This window comes from Eulemur rufifrons, chromosome 20 (genome assembly GCF_041146395.1).
Source record: "Eulemur rufifrons isolate Redbay chromosome 20, OSU_ERuf_1, whole genome shotgun sequence".
Taxonomy (NCBI): Eukaryota; Metazoa; Chordata; class Mammalia; order Primates; family Lemuridae; genus Eulemur; species Eulemur rufifrons.
The window spans coordinates 24,962,541-24,979,366 of record NC_091002.1 but is presented as its reverse complement, the minus strand read 5'-3'; the positions used below and the strand labels follow the sequence as shown (position 1 = coordinate 24,979,366).

The following is a 16,826-nucleotide window of genomic DNA, read 5'->3' as shown; positions in this document are numbered from 1 at the left end:
CTCTCTGGGCAGAGCCATAGACCCACGCTGGCCCCTAGGACTGGTCACAACTGCTGGACCGGCACCTTTGTGTCTGTGCCAGCAAAGGCCGGCCGCGCCCAGCTGAGCCCCCAGCGCACCGCCTCCCCCTACCTTTGGGCTCCAGGCCGTTGGAATTAAAGTGCATCCTCTTCTGACACTCTGTGCAGCTCATCAGGAACCGGGTCACGGCCTCTCTCGGGAGGAAGGCGTAGGTCTCCGCGATCTGGGGGAGAGAAGAGCTTCGCTTGTTATGTGGATCCACGGGGAGGTGACTTGGCCACGAGGTCACCAAGGTCTGTACTTTGGTGGCAGGCGCTTTGGCCCTCGTGAGGACAGCCAGGGATCTGCAGAGCAAGGGGCAGGTGTCCTTGACTCTCAGCAGTGGAAATAACTCAGTGCTTTTGTGGAAAGACATTTGTTTTAAAAATCTGAATAAAGGAGGCTAAAAATCAAAAAAGCAAAGCCTTTAAGCATTGTCTAGCCTTCAACCTACGTTCTAATAAGTAACATTCCTCCCAGAACATTGTATTGCTGCTACTAAACATGAGCTTACAAACATTGCTCTAGGGTGGGGCGAACAACTTCCTCAAAGATGGATAAACTGAGACCCGCTTATAAATTCATTGGCTCTCAGCCGATAAGCACAACCCAAGGTTCTATGAGTTATTTCCTGTGATTACTCACAGATCAAGAACCTTCTTCGGGAGAGCTGTGAAGGGCTGGTGCCAGGGCATTGGGTTTTTCAAACTGGACAGGCTCTAGGGACCGCCGTGTTCCGGGTGACTGAGGCCCAGAGAGATGAACCAACTCACCAAGGTCACACAGTCTTTTGAGGCAGTGCCAGATGGAAGCCCATGCCGTGGGTCACACCACCCCAGAGCTGCCCCCAGAGGCCCTCCCCTGGGCAGGGAGAGGGGAGAGGCGGTCGGAGGTAGAGGGAGGAGGGAGGGGACACGAGCGAAAGGCTGGGCAGGGGGGGAGGAGGTGGGTGTGGGCTCGAAGTCCAGCCCTCTCCTCTTGCTCTGGGTTTTGGAAAGCTGCTGGCCCTGATGTGGCTGACTGTAGGGGCCACAGGGTCCCCTCAGTTCCCATTCCCTGGGCTGAGGCTGCCCAGTCACTGGTTTTCACACGAGCTTCCCAGAGCCTGGGTCCTCCCGCTCCTCTCCACTAAGGGGCAGCATCGCCCAAGCGTTCCAGCTTCCTCACTGCAGCCTGGCTGGGAGAGGTGGCCGCGGTGGAGGGGCTGCTCTGGGCCCTGCCTTCCCTCTGGGATAGCACCAGTCTGCTCCTTCCGGGATGCTCGAAGGTCCTGCTGCACCTCTGCAACAGCTGGGAGGTAGGGGCGGGGCAGGGCGGGGCTGCGCAGAAGACCTGGGGTGCCCCACGCTGTGGCCAGGTCCTCACAGAACAGCTCAGGCCGACTCCCAGCTCAGTCCTCCTGCAGAGTTCCAGGGGCTAGTCCTGCCGGCTGCAAACGTGGAGTTAATTTTGGTGACACAGTTGTTATTTCTCAGCTGATTTGATGCTCTGCGGAGCAGAGAGGCTCCTTGATGAGTTATCTCCCTTCCAAATTCCCTGTCTGATTGCCTTCCTCTGGAGGTCAGGGACAAGGGCAAACTCCAGTGTCTCTGACTGGAGCCGGTGGATGGGAGGGTGACAGTCAGAGGTGCAGCCAAGGGATGGGGGCTTTTCTGCCAGGCACATGGAGATCATCCGGGGCCTGGAGCTGCCCGGAAGGCTTGGGGACAGTGTGTTCCTCTCGGGCCTGCTGGGTCAGGAGGGATGTGCCCGACTGCAGGAGCAAGCGGGCAGCAGGGCAGGGCACGTGCTGGGCAGAGCGGAGGGCTGTGGCTGACGTGGGCCGGCAGACAACCCCTTGGCTCCCCTGAGACACGGCACCCCAGGTCAGGCCTCAGGAGAGCTGAGCAGAGGACTTGGGGGAGGAGGGTTGCACAGTCGGCTGGGAAAAGGAAGGACAGGTCCATACCGTCGGGGCAGCCCTACAGCTTGCTTGCTCACCTGCCGCTGGGCAGAGAAATATTTTTTAAAGGTTTAGGGAGGGCCTCACAGCCTGGCTGCTCTGGGAAGCGCAGCACACAGGGTGGGCAGGGGATCTTTTTGCCCTCTGGCCTGCTGAGGGCACAGGGACAGTTCCCTCTTCAGGGGTGGGAGTGGTGGCTGCAGATCCCGGCCTTATTAGGTGGCCAGTGGTATGCAAAGGCTGGCTGGCGTGTCTGGGGAGGGGGAGGTCTGGGCATACACTTTCTGGCCCTGGGTACCACAGAAGGGTGGGAGAGGTGGACTGAAGGCCAGTAGGTGAGAAGTCCTTAGAGCTGTCAGATGGCCAGGGAGGGAAGCCCTGACCCGCACAGCTGTAGCAGCTGCGGCTTTGCTTAGAGCTCCCCGGGGAGTCAGTAAAGTGCCCAGTCCAGCCCAGCTCTGCGCTGCCGTAGGGACCCGTGTGGACGAGGACATCCGCCCACCCCCACCCCAACCTTCTGCCGGCATCTTCTGGTTCATCTTCCTGGCTTGCCCAGGACCAGAAATGGGACCTCCCTTTCTGCTTGCGTGCATAGATGCCCAAGGCCACAGGACCACAAGATGAGCTAGGACAATCCTAGCAGATGCTCTAGTCAATACGATCGTGGTTTTCAGATGGTTTCAGAGCTACAGACCCTGTTCTAGAAATAGACTCTTACGCTGCTGCCCCAAACGTGAAACAGATAAAGGTGGAGCTGCTGTGTTTAAGGAGTGGAGCTTCAGACTCCTGTCCCCACCCAGTTTCCCTCGGCTGCCCTGGCCTGCCTGCTGCCTTGCTCTCAGCACCTCCTGCCCGGACATCGAGACCTATATGTGAATTCGCCTTTTACTTTTCTAGTGGTAGAAACAGATTTCACTGGCAGGGAGAGCAGGAGCTATTTGCAGAGTCGCTGACTTGCAAGGCCCCATTTTCGCTCCCCAACTCAGAGGCCGACAAAGACAGATGAGGCCAATTGGGGGGATTTGCACCACTTTACAAGATCCTCCTTCTGCCCTGCGGGTGGATTAGCACGTGGTGGGCCTGGAGCAGCTGCTGACCACATCTGGCTCCAGCTCCAAAGTGGCCTGGGCAGCCAGATCCAGACCCTGGAAACCGCGCTAGCCTACCAGCACCCTGGGAGACAGAAAGGAAGCAAAAGGGCTGACTCCGACCCAGGCGGGTGCAGGAACCAGAATAGCCGGAAAGCCCCTTGCAAGAAGGACCAGACCTCTAGATGGGTTCAGGGAACTTTGCAGAGCCACCCAGAACCTTCCCCGCACCCCGGCACTGGTGAGACCCCCATGATCCTCCGGACTTGGGTCACGCTGCACCAGAGGTAAGGCAGGGGCTTCCCACTCAAAATGGGAGTGCCCTGCACTGCCCATTGTAAATGGTCATCTGCCGCTGGTCCAAACACCTCCAGTTTCAGAAAGCTCCTTACCGGCCCTCCCTGACCCACTGCTGGACAGCGGTAGAAGCTAGAAAGTCCTTTTTTTCCACCAAAGAATGTGGCTCCTTTGGGTCACTGAACAAGTCTGCCCACTGTCCTACCAGCGCCCCGACTCCAGCAGCACCCCAGGCCTGTAAGAATTCAGAAAGCCCCGTGCCCTAGAGAGGTGGGGCTGTTCCAGGATTCGGCTTTGGCAAACGCACAGAGGCAGATCCAAGAGTCCTCAGCCAACGGCCTGACGCGTGCCCCACAGTGCCAGGCTGTGCCTCTTTGCCGCCATTGGGGCGGGGCTTCCTTGGGGGCTCTTCCCACAGGCACAGACACAGGCCTCACGTCCGCAGAGCGGGGCTGCAGAGCTGGGCTCGGGTCAAGGGAAATGGGGGCGGATGAAGGGGGGACGAAGGCATCCAGGCACCACCCTGTGCCCCCCAAAAGGAAGGGGGTGGCATGAGAAGGGTGACAGATGGGGAGAAGGAGGGGGAGGGAGAGGAGGGGCACAGGGGAAGAGGGAGGTGTGCCGGCCCCCTCAGCCTCACACCCACTGCAGGAGGGCCCTGGCCTGCTCGCTCAGCCTTGGCCCTGCTGCTGAAATTCCAGCTCTGTGTGCAGCCCAGCTGGCTTGACGCCAGTCATGTGCCAGCTCCAGGCTGGGCAGCGGGAAGTGGGGCACGCGGCGGGCATATGGACGAGAAGCCAGGAAGTGCAGAGCAAAGGGCTGGAAGTCTGCTTGGCCAGGGACACGAGCGCTGGCAGGACCAGCCCAGCCCTGCCCTCTCCGCAGCATGGAGGCCGTAGACCCCCCACCCTCATAAATACCCAAGGAGAGCCTGTGGCAAGGCTTGGTGCTGGGCGCCGAAGGGGCCAGGGAGATCACGTGGCCCAGCTGGCCCGAGCCCATCCACCTGGACAACAGCAAGCCCTTGGAGCTACTAGCTGACCGCAGGAGGTTTGTGGTCAGGGGACGGGTTCTGGGGCCAGTGGCCTGGCTCTCAATGTCAGCTGAATGACCTCAGGCAGGTTACAAGTCTCTCTGAGCCTCAGTCTCCGCATCTTGAAATGGGAGTAACAACAGCACCAGCCTCAGACATACAACTGTCACACACACGAAGGCTCAGGTGGGGCACAGTGGTGCCGTGTGCAGAGCCTGGCACGTGCTCGCTGCCTGCACAGTGGTAAATTGAACGCTGAGAAGAGGGGATGGGTCTCCTGGGCACCGAGGGGCCTCTCTGCACCCACGCTGGCCCCAGCCTGGGCGTCTCTCCCTTCTTCCAGGACCCTCTGGTGGAAATACCCTCAGCGTTCCCTCCCACAAGCCACTTCTCGAAGCCCGGGGGGTGGGGGGATGGAAAGATCGCCTTGCCTCTCTGAGGCCCTCGGTGCTCGGGTCTACCCTTAAGATCCATTTAGGGCAAAGGCCATTTTCTAAGGACAAGGACAAATCAGACTGCTGGATTTTTAAAGAATCAGGCCATAAGGGGGAATGATAGACATACACAGCCACCTCCACTGTAGTCCAAGGCTATATATACAAAGAGCCTGGGGGAGGGAGTTTCACATCTGCCTTGGGTGGGAAAGCCCGGGCACAGAAGGGCACATCTCTAGGAAGCGGCAGAGAAAGTCACCGCAGAGGGGGCACGAGGACACTGGCTGACTGCAACTCAGGTGCTGTGTGACCTTGCCCAGGTTGCTCAACTCTCTGGGTCTCAGTTTCCATAACTGTGAAATGGGACTTCAGCGCTGTAGTCACAGGACTGCTGTGAGGCTTGAACGAGCATCAGGTGCTGGCTTCACTGGCCTAGTGGTGGACATTGGACCAATGGTTCAGAGCTGTGAGTGACACGGCGACAGACTCAGATATGGGAGTCAACAGGGGACAGGAGTGGACGATGGGCAGGCCCCTCCCGCGGGCCCTGGTCACAGTCCCCTCTACCTCTGCCTTCCTCCTACCCCTAGATTGCTGTCTCTGCTCCCTCCTGCCCACCCAAAGATTACACGTCATCCTCCCCAGGAAGTCCCCAGGCCTCAGCACTGAGAGTCTGTGTCTGGTGGTGCCTTTGCGGAACACCCAGGTACCTGGGTTCTTGCTCTCTCAAAGCTGGTCGTGGAGACACTTCTGCTTCTACGTGTCTAGGCTTTGCTCTCGGCCTCCCCACCCCAGTCCCACTGTGACCTCCTGGAGGGCGGGGAACAGGTCCTCAAACTTCCCCTGGGGGACTCCCAGTCCCGACTTCCCAGGGCTGTGGGGGAAGTGACCGAGCTCACCCGCGGGAGGCTCTCAGGGCCCTGGCACACAGTGAATGCCAGGCCAGGAGCACTTGCCATCACTCTTACCTGCACCCACCCACAGCCCCAGAACAGGCTGCAAGGGGCCGGGGGCAGAGCGAAGCTGCCCTTGTCCCTTCCCTCCTCCTCCCTGCTTCAACCTGCTTCTCCTTTGTGCTCAGGCCACAGAGCCTGCCCCGTCCTCTGAGCCATCTCTGGCTGCCTTGCCCTTGCCCTGTGCCCCCCTGGGTCCCCAAAGGCCGCTTCATCACGCCTCAGCTCCCTGCCCCACCCCCCAGCCCAACATGTGCGGAGCCCGTGGCCTCCTGCCAAGGCCTGGGGCTGCCAGCGGAGGCACAGAGACAGAAATCTCACCGCTCGGTAGGTTTTCTTCTGCCCGGCGTGCTTGGGGGCTTTGCCCGGCTCTGCTGAGCTCTCCACATGCATCGAGTAGATGATGTCAAAGAAATCTTCCACCACAGCGACCCGCTTCAGAGAGATGCCCTCCGGCTCCGACAGGCCATCTGCCCCCTGCGACAGGGTGGACAAGCTGTGTTAGTGTCAGGGATGATGGCGGGGTGAGAGCTGGGCCCTGAGGCCAGGGCACCAGGTCGGGACCTCAGTGCCTCCAATGGTGGGTCTGGGGGTGGGAGGGGAGGGAGCCCACCGAGAGGGCTCCCGGGAGGGGTCTCAGAGTCGGGGTGGCTGCTGCTGCTAAATCTACCAGCAACAATGGGCAGAGAACAACGACAACGAAAATACAAATTAAAAAACCAAGAGGCTCCATGTTCACAATTTCAGACAGATTGTGCCAGACTCGGGCGGGGAGCTCTCGCATCGCACGCTGTGCCAAGACCATCCTGGAAGTCTCTGGGGAGGGGGAGTGCTAAATAGATGCGGCCCCATCAGGAGCTCGCCAATTAGCAGTAACCTTTCACTGTGGTCCTGGGCTGGGGTCCCGAGGGAATGGCTCCGATCACCTGGGTGACTCCTGCCTCTGCCCCGCCCCGGCCTTTCGGAAAAGCTTTTTACCGCAGCCAGCCCTCCCCACCCCAGCAGCTGAGCGCCAGCAACAGCACCCGGGCTCTTTGTGTGTGGAGATGTACAGAATAACAGGCACGAGGCCATGCGGAGGTGGCAGGGCTGGGTGAGCGAGGTGGCCGTGGGCCCCCCGAGCCTCTTATCAGGCTGGCACGAGTGCTGTCAGCTGGCCCGACAAGGTGTGCCCAAATCAAGACGGGGTCCTTCGACAGCAAACAGCTGCTGGGCTGACGCCTGCCCTCACTCCAGCAGGGGAGACTCCAGGGCAAGAGGCTGGGGAGCGAGACCAGGGCCTGGAGGGGACAGCTCGGTGCACACTGTTCTTGATTCACAGGCATGGGACACACGCAGACTCGGGGACACCCGGCTCTCAGCTGGCATCTCCCTAATCGAGAATGTGAGGACTTTACGGGGTTTCAAAGATCAAAGGCAAGCAGTACTGAGGGAATTTCGGGGAAACGAGGCAGGCTTTTCTCTAAAAGTGCCCAAAAGACACATCTCCAAGAGAATTCTTCCCCAAAAGACCCCAACTCAAGGACGTCAGCAGCGAGTGGGCGTCATCTGTCCTTTCGGGCTCTCTCTGCAGCACCTAGAGCAGCACCTGACGCGTAGTAGGTGCTCAGTAAACTACTACTGGATGACCCATTGGCTCTAAGTGGCAGCTGGGCAGGCCAGCTTGGTCACACTCTGCACTGGTTTGAGTACGGCCCCGTCATTTAAGTGGCTGCGTGACCCTGGGGAGTTATTTTGCTTCAAGCCTCAGGCCCTTTATCTCTAAAATGGGGATACAGAAGCACCTTTCCCATGAGCTACTGCGGGGAATAAATGGGATCTGCGTGTGGCACCTATCATGGAGCCTACAGGGACTGCTCAGTAAATACTGTTGTTACGAAGTGCTTTGCAGTTTGCCAAGCTTCCTCCAGGTGTGACAGAGCCCAGTGTCGTGACAACCCTGGGAGGCTGTTGGGGTCGGGACCTGTCCGTGGTGTGGTGGCTGGGAAGCGGCAGAGCTGGCTTCAGACCTCGGACTTTGTAGTCCGAGTAGAATACAGGCCGTGCTGGCATGGGACGCCCGCTCACAACACATTCTGGCCACAGACAGGTTTGGGTTTTACCCGGCAGCTTTCTCGACGTGCCACGAAGGGCCAGCAGGGCTGTCTCATTGCCAGCAGCCCACTTGAGAGCAGAGAGCAGATGGGGGAAGAAGGGCAGCTTGGGCATCTGGGATGTGGGGTACCGAGCCCTAGAGCTAGCGGGCAGCGTCCCTGGGAGGTGACCTCACCAGCCCTGATCAGTCTCTCTCGCCAATGGCTTCCTTCCTGGTCAGGATCCATTTCAGGGGCGACTTCTCAGATTGTGCATGTGTGTGTGTGTGTGTGTGTGTGTGTGTGTGTAACTGTAAAAGAAGCCACTTACTGGTCTGGCTTCCTTGCTGTGAGATTGTGGGCAAACTCTTCAATCTCCCCGAGCTTCACCTATGAGATGAGCTATAAAATTCCATGACTTTTCTGTTTTTAAATTCTCAGGAGTTACTTTAAATCTTTCCTGGGGTTATCCCACCTCCTCTGAAGTCCTGGGCCGTCTGTAAGTGCTCATTAGGGACTAATTTGTAACTACCCAGTAGTTTGGTGATCTTTGAATACTGCTAGGCGACAGGGTCAGGGCGGGACAAATGTTACGACAGGTTGGTTATACTTCTGACCAGAGGTTCACAATGGCAAAAATAAACAAAACGAACCTTAAGAATGAATGTAATTGGATGGTGGTTATACAGGTGTGTTCAGTTTATGAAACATCATTAAACTTGAACACTTAGAATCTGTATACTTTGTTTTTAAACTTTAATTTTAAAAATGTTGGTTTTTTAAAAAGTATAATGAGGTAATTCCACCACATTTCGATAATAATCTGAATCCAGAGGCATAATGATGGGTTTAGCTGCTTAGAAGCGAATAGACCTCCCTGCTCATAAAATTGTTTCAGGCCAGAACACAGATATTTCTGGAAAAAGAAGGAGATATAATTTGGTGGGGAGGCATGGGGAAAGAAAACAATCTGATGAAGAGACAATATTTTAGACAGGTGAGATGGAAGCCCCCACAAGCTCAGTGACATTGGGCAGGTCATGTCCCTTCTTTACCTCTTGAAACTCAGTTTCCTCATCTGTAAAATGGGCCTAAAAAGTTCTTGGATGTTCCAGGGATCAAGCATCTGGCACATACAGTCTTGGTAAAAGTTAATCTCTTTGCTGAGTTTGGACTTTTTGTGTTTGGGAATCTGCTTTTATCTCCTGTCCCTCTGATCCATTCAGGTTACAAAATAGGTCCCCCTTGGTAATATCTGCCATCAGAACAGAGTCACAGTCTTATTTAATTTCTAAATAATATGCTAAGGCTGTCCCACAAACTTGGAATAAGCTTTCCTAAAGTCAAAGTGTAACTAACCGACCCAGATAAGACAGCAAAACACACTGCCTAGAGCCCGGCCTGCCTCTATCCCAGCCTCCCACCTCCAATCTTAGGCAGACTTGGGTAAACAACAGCTTTGCACCTGGTCCAATGTGACCATAAAATTATCCCAGAGAGATTTTTCAGGAAAGCAATTTTCAGTAGCTCCCTCTTTAAAAACTGATCGCTGTCTCCCCTGATGTTCAGACTTGGGTCCTGTAACTCTGCAGTCCCCAAACTTTTCGGCACCAGGGACTGGTTTCATGGAAGACAGTTTTTCCATAGACTAAAGGTTGGGGGATGGCGGGGGTGGGGAGGTAGGTGGTGCAGAGCTTCCTAGTGGGCCATGGACTGGTACTGGGCCGTGGCTCCAGGGGTTGGGGACCACAACGGTGACCCACTTATCTCTATGGCAGAGATTTACACAGGAAAGGAGAGGTCCTGTAGCAACCAAAATTCAAGCCATACAAGGTCTGCAGAGCCACACCTTGAACTGTCCTCTGGTGAGCTGTGACCACCTGGACTCCACGTGTGTTACACTCTAAGGGAAGAACACCAGGATATCTGTGTGGCCTTCAAGGAGAGCCCTGAGAAGACAGTAACAAAGGGATCCGACGGTAGTCACGTGCCACAGACAGCTCTGCCATCCCCTGCATCCACAGAGGTAATAACCTTCATGCTAAACGCTGCATAGGAGTCATGCCTGCCCTAGCTGAGAATCCAGACACAGTGCTACAAGGCGAGAGCTGCCAATTAAGGGAGCCAAACGCACCTTTCCAAAGCCTTGGGATGCCCCTGCCAACCCCCTTCTGCCCGGTACCTAAATTAGCTTAATCTAATCCATTGCCTTAAGCAAGCTGGGCGCTGGATTGACAAAGGAAGTTCACTTCATCTATAAACTGGATCAAGAAGAGACCTAGAGTCTCCTGACTATCCCAGCTTCCTGGAAACGCTTAGCAGGAGTGCTGGATTGAAACCCTGCAGCACCCCATGGGAAAAGCCATGAAAAACACATGGTCAGTTGTACAGGATCAACCTCTGAGGCCTTCCTGCATGGGGAGAACATTGCCATGGTAACACACTCTATCCACTCGAATCACCCAACCCTCAAACAGCCGGCCAGATCCAGGCCAACAAAACCAGGCATGGAAATGGTTTTAAAAATTTATGGAGCTACTAACTTTCCTGGACATCACCAACTCCCTTAAAACTTGCCCATTTGGGTTCTAAGCTAAAAGCTGGTTTGCAAGTCATTGACAAAATTGCCAAATGTCTACTTAAATACTGCTGATATTTCAAAATATATAGAGCAATGCTCTTCAAAGTCTGGTCCCTAGACTAGCAGCATCAGCATCACCTGGGAACTTATTCGAAAAGCAAAATTTCAGGCCCCACCTCAAACCTACCAAAGCTGATGCTCTGGAGGTTTTCACAGGCCCCCAGATGATTGTGATGCATGACAGAGTTTGAGAACTGCTGATTAGAATGTCTCCATCATTGAGCCAGGGAGGTAACTGTAGGCGAACTGGCATTGGCTCATTAAGTATAGACAAGCTCTGTGCTTCCAGGCCTAATATATTAATATTTTCATCTCCAATGAAGGCCAATTTTCCTAATGGTGGGAACAAAAGAATCTTATTGGGCAACATTAGTATAAATTCAAGACATCTTCCCAGAGATTTGTGGATTATGTACAGAAAGGGCAGGAGTACCCAACATCTTGACATAGGATTTTAAGTCCTCCCTGGCAAAATTAATTAATACTTAAGCAGGGCATTCCTTCATAGGTCTTTAGTGGCTTCCTCAGTTTCCTCAAATTATCCGAATGCTCAGCACAAGAAGATTGCTAGGTACAAGACTGCAGACCTAAGGGGGGACTGGCATGTCTTACCAGGCCATTAGGCAGGCTCCTGTCGGGGTGGCCTCATGAGCCACTGTCATCAGGAGTCATCCCTCAGGTAAGCTCCTGAATTGGACTGAATCTTGCCTGTCTCCCCACATAAGCCAATTAAATGGACCCCTGCCCTTGATGGCAAGTGAGGTCCAATGGCTAATGGACTGCAGTACTGTCATCTCCATTAGAACTTCGAAGTCACCTGCTGGTAATAAGTTACATACTTATCAAGGTGGGATCACCGTTTTAGGCCACCAGGGTGCCATTTAGTGTACCATCATCACTCCATTAGCGGAGTATGCCTTCCAGCAAGGACGAGACCATGGTTGAGAGGATGTGGCTAAATAGGTGGGGACATTTCTCAATTGGGTTCCCGCTATAGGAGAGGAATAAAGTCCTTAGGTGCATATCAGATCCAGCTCTTGACAAGGCGTAAAAATCAACAAGACTGCTGTTAGAGGAGAAAGTCAACCGGCAGAGCCCACCCCAGGAGAAACAACCTTTGGCTACACTTGTGTGGGAGCCTGGGACTTCAGGGGGCTAAATGCACAGGCCACTCCATCCCTCCGAGGCCAGCCGGCCAAGTGGCTGAGATTACAGGCAAAAGCTGCTGTGCATATTATCTGCATGCTCCTCCCAACTTCTGCAACTATGGCTGTTCCTCCTGTCCCCCAAACCCAGCTTTAATAAATTCAGCAAGGACTGGCGTTTTGGAGGTTTTTAAGGGGGTTCCTGCAAAGTCTCACTCCAACTCCTGGTGGGGCTGAAAGAAGAACCAAGGGGGAGGAGTCAGCCCCCTGTAAAGGGGCCCCAGAGGAAAAGGAAAGAGGTGGACAGGAAATTAAAAACCACACTAAACCAAGAGATCGAAAAGAAAAGAAAACCAGAATGAAGACCATCACCCAAACATCCAGAAATTCTCTCCTGAGAATTCCCAAGAGAAGCTGGTCATAAATTGTAAAGGGTGATCGGATAATTGAGGAGAGGGTACTGCTTAAATGGGACAAGGACAACATTTTAATTTCTCTCAGTTGTGAATACCACCTACCGTGGACTGGAAACCAAAACCCCTCCAAAATGATTCACACCAAAATTTTAGGACCCATTGATCTCTGTAGACCTGAATGGGGCAGCGGGATGAGACCATACTCCCTCCATAAATAAATAAATGCATAAACAAGCACCGAGGACTCAATGTAGCACCTGCCTCTTCTCCGCCCTTGTGCACAATCTCCAACTGTTAGTGTGGAGCCGCCGCCGCCACCGAGTCGCACCTGCCATCTGGAACAGGCCTCACATATTCCAAGACCTCCTTTCTGCTTCGCTGAACCTCCATCTTCTTTCAAATCACGCCGGGAACCGAAATGCACACCCCGGGCCACAGAGAGAGATGCCTGGGATCAGTCCCCCAACAACAGTGCTACCTTTGAGGAATGTCATCTCTTCCAAGCAGCTCCAAATAGGTCTCTTTCTTTCTTTCTTTTCCCCCCTGGTTTTGTTAACTCTGGGATGTCTGGATGGGTGTGGGGGGAAGGGATGGGAAGAGAAAGGGGTGCAGTGGGCCAAAGTGTCCCCCTGTTGGAAGGAGAGGGGCTGGGGAAATGCAAACCTGCTTGACAATGACCTGGTGTAAGGGGTGGAGGGAAGGAGGCCCTCTCCAGCCTCCCTGGCAGACAGGACAGGATCCGGGCCTGGCTGAGAAATTCTGCCCTGGCCGGGCCAGGAGAGTGCTCCAGAGGTGAAGTCACAGGCCTGAAGATAATCCAGCCCTGACCCCAGGCAAGGAGCCATCCTGCCTGGGCCTCAGTTTCCTCCAGTGTGAGGTGCCACTATATGCACAATGGCTTTCTCCACCTCACAGGGCGGCTGTGGGAAACCAAATGATGCACAAATATCACCCAGCTTCGAAGACACCCATGAAAGACCGCTGTCACCACTACTCCGGAGGGCTCCAGGACTCTGGGGACCCGCCTCCCTGGGCACTGCAGCCTAGGACAGGGAATCGGCGGGGCCACTGAAGGGGGAGGTTCTAGGCGGAAGGGGGCGGCCCTAAGCCAGATAGGCCCCGCGGGCGGGTCCCTCCAGGGCCGAGGCGGCGGCCAGGGCGCGCTAACGAGCCGGGGGCCCCAGGTGCGGGCCCCACCCCGGGCTGGGGAGAAGAGGTGGGGCTGGAGGGGGAGGGGAGCGGCCCGCGCGCTAATGACTGTTGACAGCGCGCGCTGGGGCTGGCCTGGCCGCGCGCGCCGCTGACAGCTGCTCGGGCCGGGGGGAGGGCGCGGGCGGGGTAAGGCGGCTCGCGCTGTCCCCTCGGCGCAGGCGCGTGCGCCAGGCCGGGCGGGGCGGGGAGGCGCGCGCGCGCCGGCCCGGGTTCGGAGGGCCTGCTGGAGCGGCTCGCGCGGGCTCCTCGCGGGCAGGCAGGTAATGAGAGTAACCATGGCAACCCACCAGAGGAAGTGTATTCTGCAGGAGACGTTAATCCCCTCTCCCCGGAGCTGGGACAGCCTGACTTTCCATTCTCACACAGTAATTAGATACCAGCTGTCAGTGCAGGGGGGACGGCTCCACGGCTGCAGCCCGGCTAGGGGGGGCGCACAAAGAGGGCGGGGGGACACGCAGGGAGGAGGGCGTTAAAGACACAGGGACGCTTTGCGGGGCGGTACCTAGTCTCCGGCCACCGGGCGCGCGCCCGCTCACCTGGAGGCCCCGCCCGCGCGGGGCCCCGCCCACCCCACGCGCACCTGCTGCGCGCGCGCCCGCCGCCTTCTCGTTCTCCCTTCCGGCCCCGCCTCCCTACTCCTGGTGCACCTGCCCTGCTCCGCCTCCCCGGGACGCTGCCCACCTGTCCTTTGTGCGGGGCGGTACCATTCGATCTTGCCAGCTCTCCTTCAGGGAGCGCCCGCTATGTGCCAGGCGCCGTGCCAAGCCTGAGCCCGTGTAATCCTCGCAGACCCTCTGCGGTAGGCGCCTCTGCTGCTCCCCGCCCAAGGCGCAGCGGGGTGTGGCCATTCGCCCAGGGTCACGCAGACTTGAGCCCCCATCCCGAGGCCCATTTAACCACCGAGCTACGGCGCCTCCCCACCGCGTCCACATCCACATCCTTGACAGCCCCGCGGGCCTCCTAGCCACCCTGGGAGGCAAAACAATCACACTGGTGGCTGGCATCGTGGTGCACCTACTGTGTGCCAAGCATTCACTGCCTCATTTCACTTTCCCAACAGCCCTGGGATATTTATTACCCCCGTCTTAAGGGTGAGGAAACGGAGGCACAGACAGCTGCAGCGACCTGACCACAATCAGGAGGTACAGAGTGGCAGAGCTGGGATTCAAACCCAGGTAGTCAGACTCTAGGATCCCAACTACTGGGCTTTAATAACCCCACCCCTGGATTCGTGATGGCTGAAATCAGCTGGGTCTTTTCCTCCTTTCCACTGTTCAGCCCACCCAGGTCTTGTCCCAGCATCATTGAGAAGCTGCTTCTCCTAGCTGTACCTAAGAAATCTAAGAAGTTTCCAGGCCTAAAGCCACTGCCCCACCCCTAATTTCTGTCAGGCCTCCTAGAAACCCTTGCTCTCAGTGCAGGCAGCGGCTTGGAAGTCATTCTAGGCCTACCTCTCCATCTCTCAGGTGGGGAAACCAAGACCACCAAGGTGAGAGTTTGGCCCAAGGAGGAGATGGCCTGGTAGAGCCCTCTGGGGGGAGTTCAGGTCCCTCAGGCCCAGCTCTTCCTCCTGCCCCCCACCCCACAGTCAAACTCCAGGTAGGGTGGGGGCAAACCAAGGAGGGGCAGGAAGTACCCAAGAAGCAGAGCCGGCTCTGTGTCCCCAGTGGCAGCGGGTGTCTGGGGCAGGAGGAGGCTATCTGATCCCTTCCCCACTGCCCCGGCCATGACCTCCTCCCTCCCTCCCTCCCTCCTCCCTCATGGCGGAGTAGCCAGCACCCTGGGCTGCAGCTGAGAACCCAGCGTTCCCCAACCCTGCCAGCATTCCAGTGGGAAGGAGGGGTGTTGGGGGCTTGGCCCTGAGGTTTAGGGGCAGGGGCACCCCTGGGGCTGCCCCACCCTGCACGGGCCAAGGCCAGGCTGCCTCCAACCTCATTTTTTCCTGCCTCCGCTCTCTCCATCTCCCAGTAGCAGAGCTGCCTAAATTTGGCTCGAGGAGGGAATGGGGGAGGCAGCGGCAGGCGGGTGCTGTCAGAGGCCAGGGTGTAGCTCCCCGTCTAGCCGGCTGGCATTTTTGCTGTCTGGAGGAGGGCAGGGCCACCCCCCCTCAGCAGCCCTCTCCCTGAAAGGGAGATATTCGTACCTTCTGACATGCACTGAGTAATGTGCAAACGACATGCAAACCGAGCTTCAAATCAGCATCTCAGCCAGGGAACAGCTTGGGTGCTGCTTTTGGGATAAGAGCAGAAGGACCAGAGGCCCAGTGCCCAGGGGCTCCAGTGGGGGAGGAGAGGGAGTGCAGGGTATCCAGGGCTGAGTGTTGGGAGACTTAATTTCTAGCCAGCTGTGGGCCTTCATTCTAGTGGCTGGACCCTTTGGGTCCCAGCCCAAGGGCAGGGCCATGGCTTTCTCTGCCTGCTCGGCATATGCTGGGCACACCCTGTCACATGGTTAAGCACGAGAGTCCTGCAGTCACCCTGCCCAGGTTTGAACCCTGGCTGTCACTAGCCAGCGGGGTGAATTCCTAACAGAGCACCCAGGCAACCAGCTAGTGGAAATGAGCATCCCTCCTAGGACAGCCACTTCCCTCCCCTAGAACCTGGGCACAGGGGAATGACCTGAAAGAACCTAGGCTTTGGAATCAGACCTGGATTCCGGGCCTGGCTCAGCAAGCGAGAGTGAGTCTCACTCCCCTCATCTGGGAAATGGGTTCAGGACCTCAAGATCATCTGTAATGCCCATGTGATGGCCTTGTACACAGTGGACACAACACAAGTCTGCCCAGTGGCACAGCCTCATTGCTCTCTGCGTTCATGTGACTACTGTCTCTGTCCCATCCCCATCTCTCCTCTTCTCTTTGCTCTTCTGTCCTGGCTTTTCTCTTGTTTCTAGATAGTTGTGAATTTCTTGCAGTTTCTCCTCCCTGTCTCTCCACCTGTCTCAGTGATCATGGACAACTCACTGCCTTTCAGAGTCTCAGTCTGCACATCTGCTAAACGGGGTATTGAGAGGTAGATGATGCGCCTGTCTGAGGGCTGGGGCCCAGTAGGCACTTGATGGGTGGCAGCTCTGCTCCACAAAGCCCCCCCCCGGCCATCATCCCAAATGGCCAGGAGAAGTGGGAAGTGCCCTCAACTCTATCTGGTATGGGGTGTTGGGGCCCCGCTTCTCAGTAACTCTGTTTAACCCCAGATAACTGCTCTCCTGCCCCTCGGCCGGGGCTGATACGAGCTGAATCCAACTTCCTGCCACTCAAAAGCCACTTCCTGTCAAACTCGAGCTGATACAAGAAGAACTTGTTTTCTGTGCACAGAGCAGTCCCTGGTGGGGCAGCCACTGACCTGCTCTGGGTGTGAACATTGTTTCCATTTGCCCATCTGCCTGGTGGGGCTGGGCAGGGGAGGCTGGGGACTCTGCCCCCTTCACCTCTGCACCTGCCTGTCCTGCCCTGAGGTAGCCTCCTGGCCTGCCAGCCATCCCAGGAATGGTGCCAAGTGTCCCTCTGGGCTCAGACAGACGTGTGTAGGCCGTGG

General features: G+C 56.5%; 1 protein-coding gene across 1 annotated transcript in view; it reads right to left on the bottom strand.

Moving 5' to 3' along the window:
• The window catches only part of NOL4L (nucleolar protein 4 like), a 119,810-nt gene that overhangs the window by 65,666 nt on the left and 37,318 nt on the right, over positions 1 to 16,826 (bottom strand). Inside the window, exons 2-3 of the mRNA XM_069495395.1 lie at positions 6,129 to 6,284; positions 133 to 244 (exon numbers count right to left, since the gene is read on the bottom strand). Of these exons, the coding sequence (XP_069351496.1) occupies positions 133 to 244; positions 6,129 to 6,284 (268 nt within the window). The remainder of the gene's footprint in view (positions 1 to 132; positions 245 to 6,128; positions 6,285 to 16,826) is intronic.